At 41.0% G+C, this 4,527-nt stretch overlaps 1 protein-coding gene across 1 annotated transcript in view; it reads left to right on the top strand.

Moving 5' to 3' along the window:
* Nucleotides 1-4,323, top strand: part of LOC102306940 (carbohydrate sulfotransferase 6-like) — a 13,457-nt gene extending 9,134 nt beyond the window's left edge. Inside the window, exon 2 of the mRNA XM_042217357.1 lies at nt 1,969-4,323. Coding sequence (XP_042073291.1) covers nt 2,053-3,291 — 1,239 coding nt within the window. The 5' untranslated portion in view covers nt 1,969-2,052 and the 3' untranslated portion in view covers nt 3,292-4,323. The remainder of the gene's footprint in view (nt 1-1,968) is intronic.
* The last annotated feature ends 204 nt before the right edge of the window (nt 4,324-4,527 follow it).

Consider the following 4,527-nt stretch of genomic DNA (forward strand, 5'->3'; position numbering starts at 1 on the left):
GTGTTCCATCTCGGCAAACACTGGTTGTGAACCACCTTCTTAAACGTTTTAAATCACATGATACAATTTTGTATATGGTGGAGAAACTAAACCGAAACGGCAAACATTAACCAGTGATACTTTTTGTAAGGGTCATTTCATCAGCACAGAATTTTAGCTTAAAAAATCTTGCATACTCCTTCTGTTTCCCTTGTTTGTTATTATTAAATTAAAGGTTATCCAGTATTCTGGGCTGTAGAATCTACCGTAGCATCGCAGAACAGAGCGTGTCCACAGTCCTTTGAGTATCCCAGGGGAGCTCTCCTCGCCTTCTCCGCTTCCTCTGTCAAATGCTGCTGCTCGGATAATTATTTTCTTTAGTCCCCGGGCGTGTAAAAAGCGGAGATTTTGGGCGGAGTCTTGCATGCACAGAGTTGACGGTGTGGCAGGGGACTGGCACAGCCGATGCTATCGTCACCTTCCGGCATAACAGGTCAGCTGGGGGATGTTCGAAAGCTGGAACAGAACTGTTAAAAAGCCGTAATTTACATTTACCCAACTGCCGACATCGTTTAAGACATTTGCTCTGTATGTGTTAATTATCTTGTGGTTCTGTCTGTGTTTTATATCTTCTGGTGTGCCAAAATATGATCATCTGCCAAAAAGTAATTTCGGATGTTCCCAAAAAGCGATTGCCCGTACCTGTAAAACACTTATTTGTTGAATTATAATATATGAAAAGTGTCTAATGCCTCACTCACGAATGGTATCAATTCATCTTGAGCTACAAACAACATTCTGGCTGTCACAAGGTAGAAGCCGCATCAGTTTTTAACACAGCAACTTTTATATATGCTCAAGAGTTAAACAGATATTTTAACTGGCCTAAAGGGCTGGATTGATTAAATTGTAGGTACAATATCATAAAGATAGCCTACAAGTCATAAAGATAAAGAACAGGCAATGTCTTTATTTTATATATAACCACATTGTGAATCCTGTTCGTTGAAGACTATATATATATATATATATTTATATATATATATTTATATTTTCCTTCCCCCCCCATATACTTTCACGTCCATTCCGAGAATTCTGGCAATTTCCCTTAAGGAACTCGGTGACATTTGTGAGTTCTTATAAGCGATGATTATTATTTTCTCCGAGGTCTGCATCAGATGTTATGAACTAGACCAGCAAAAATGCCACTTACTGCCGTTGGGGCTGAGTGGATGAAAACAGGACAAAGACACGGTGAAAGAGAGGCAGAGGTGAATAACCAATGATTAAATGCGTAAAGAGAGGCCTAAAAACACGCAGCGAGTGAAGAAACAATGCGTCATGGAAATCCCCCAGCAGCCTTGACCTATTGCAGAGTAAATAGAATAGAATAGAATGCTTTTTATTGTCACTATCAAACAGTATACCCGTACCTGTAAACATGGTATACCCGTACCTGTAAACATGGTATACCCGTACCGCAGACATGTTAGAAAGAAAGAAGAGTGAAGTCCATAGTTATGCAGCACTATATACAGATGAACAGTATTCAAAAATAACAAATATTCAAACATCGGGAAAAGAGTGTTATATATTTACCATTAATTAAGTATTGCACAGTAGTTATGGTAGTTTAGTGTGTGTATAGAGGGAGGTCCTTGGATTGGGTGAAGCAGGTTGAACAGGTCAACACCAGGGTGGGAGCTGTCCTCGATAGTGTTTGTTGCTCTGCTGAGGCAGCAGGATTAACAACTGTCCATCAGGGAGGGGACAGGACAGCCCATGATGCCAAGGAAGGATTGAGGGCCACCTGATCCAGCCTTAACTCTAAGCTTTAATAAAAGAGAAGTTTTAAGCCTAATCTTAAAAGTAGAGCGGCGGTCTGTCTACCAAATCCAAATGTTTTATCATTGAAACTTTTGCTCGTCTTTGGGAACCTGTGACGAATGGCTTCACACATTCATGTTTTCAGAGCAACATCTCGTGCAGCAAAAGAGACACAGCTTAAGACAAGATTGAAGAGAGAAGAATTCGCACAAAGCACCACTGACTTGACAGCAGCTCACAGCCATAATGTTGCACTACAGAGTGAACCGCAACACCATGAAGTTCCAAGTGATCCTATTTGGGGCAGCATTGTTGCTGGTCAGCGGCTGGTACATGCAGCTCAGCCTCTATGACCCGCAACCCTCCAACGACAAAGTCCACGTTCTATTATTGTCATCATGGAGATCAGGCTCATCCTTCCTGGGCCAGGTATTCAGTCAGCACCCGTCTGTCTTCTATCTTATGGAGCCTGGCTGGCATGTGTGGACCCAGCTGAGGCAAAATGGTGCACGGGCACTTCGAATGGCAGTGAGGGATCTCTTACGGAGCCTGTTCCAGTGTGACTTCTCAGTGATGGAGTCCTACCTTCCAGAGAACCAGAAAGAGTTGTTTATGTGGAGTCACAGTCGAGCTCTGTGCTCACCCCCAGCCTGTCCTCTCATGCCACGTAATCAGCTCAGCAACAAGACACACTGCCAACAGAATTGTAAACCTCGGGACCTGAAGATTGTAGAGCAGGTGTGTGGCTTTTACTCTCATGTGGTGTACAAGGAAGTGCGCATCTTTGAGCTAGAATCCCTTTACCCACTATTGCTGGACCCAAACTTAAATCTCCGCATCATCCACCTGGTCCGAGACCCACGGGGAGTGGTGCGGTCTAAGGAAAAGGTAGCTGAATACTTAGCGAGTGATAACGCGATCGTCTTGGAGCAGAAACCCATCAATGAAGCAAAGGTACAGTATCAGGTCATGCAGGAGATCTGTCGAAGCCACTTGCGTATCAATAAGAGGGCGGTCCTGAAGCCTCCTCCGTTTCTAAAAGGCCGCTACAAACTGGTTCGCTACGAGGATGTGACGCGCAACCCAGTCAAGGAGATCAAATCCTTGTATCAGTTTGTAGGTCTGGAGATGACCACACAGCTGGCCACATGGATCTACCAGGTGACCCACGGAAAAGGCAAAGGCTCCATTAAAGAGGCTTTTGACATCACATCGCGAAGCGCCACTGACATCTCTCAGGCTTGGCGCACCATGCTGCCACACAACACGGTCAAACGAGTACAGGAAGTGTGTGAAGAGGCCATGTCTTATCTCGGGTACACGATGGTAAACAGTGAAATAGAGCAGAAGAATCTCTACGTAGATCTGCTGGTACCACAAGAACAGCTCAGCTGGTCACCTGATAAAACACAGCACCTGGACAACAGTTACAACAAGAATGACAAAGACTTTCTGACAGATGGACCGCACAAAAAACTACATTAGGGTACGACTGTTAAAAACAGAACACTGTCATAATGTCCATTTTTAAAGCGCGGACACTGTAATAAGACTGAAATGTGAAAAGGCAGCACAGTATTCTGTTAATGTACATTTAGTGTTTGCATGCCACGATCACATGACTTTTCCTGAAGTGTCTCTATAAGTAGACAAAACTTATAGTTATTTATTTATTCATTGCTGCAAAAAGAGATTGTAAAGTACACCAACCAACCTGCCATAAATGTTGCTCATCTGATATCAGTCTGAAAACAAGTGAGTCAAGTTGACAGTTATACATCTTTTAATACAGCAACAAACTCTGAGAAATTAATGAAAATCAAATATCTCTTGCTATCTGCACAGACAGAATAACATCACATATAAACATCATAGAACATTTAATCTGTGATGATACATTTAGGCTTGACGTTGAAATGACTTGAATGAGTAGCAAATGTTAAATCATGTTGATTTATCTCTTCAGAGTAAGAGAAAGTGGGTAAATTAACTACTATTAATTGTGTTTAGGGTGATATCTGTGAAAATGTTGATAGTGGTTTTTTTGAGCACATGAAAAAATGCCAAACACTTACACTAAAGATGGACTTCAGTCACAACTTTGTGAGAGTTTTGGTTTTCCTACATGACTGAGTGTTCTGAATAAAACAATATCTTCACTTGTACATTTTTGGAAATTTGCTATATTTTGCAATATTTTACATGATAAGCACTTAAATTTGAGGTTTATTCAATAAATGGAAACTTTAAATGGCTTATTCTACTCATTAAAACACTGGTTTTGAATCTCTTTTGCACTGGTTTGGGTCTCTTTTGTATCAGCAGAGTTGAGGTTTTAAATACACACACATAAGATCACAGCACTCTCCATTTCAGAGAGACTTAAATGGACAGGTAGTTCATGAAGCTCACAGGCCATGTTGGATTGCCTTGATTCAATAGTGGACATTGGTTGCACACAAATGTTTTGCTTTGGCAGAAACTTAAACAACTGAGTTAAATCAACACAACTTTTTCATATTCAATAAACCTGTGCATTTTGTGTTCATAAAACGCGATTGAAACATGTTCAGATGAAGTAAGTTGAGCTCTTGGAATATTTTAATCCTTCACAATTTTGTCATTTTATTTCAACACTATTCAATAACTTTTACCCCAATACTACTTGGTCACTTAAATACTACATGTTGTCTTCATATTACATAATGTTCAACAAAGTCT

This window comes from Haplochromis burtoni, unplaced genomic scaffold (assembly GCF_018398535.1).
Source record: "Haplochromis burtoni strain Fernald_Lab_line unplaced genomic scaffold, NCSU_Asbu1 Contig_1856, whole genome shotgun sequence".
In the NCBI taxonomy this organism is placed as follows: Eukaryota; Metazoa; Chordata; class Actinopteri; order Cichliformes; family Cichlidae; genus Haplochromis; species Haplochromis burtoni.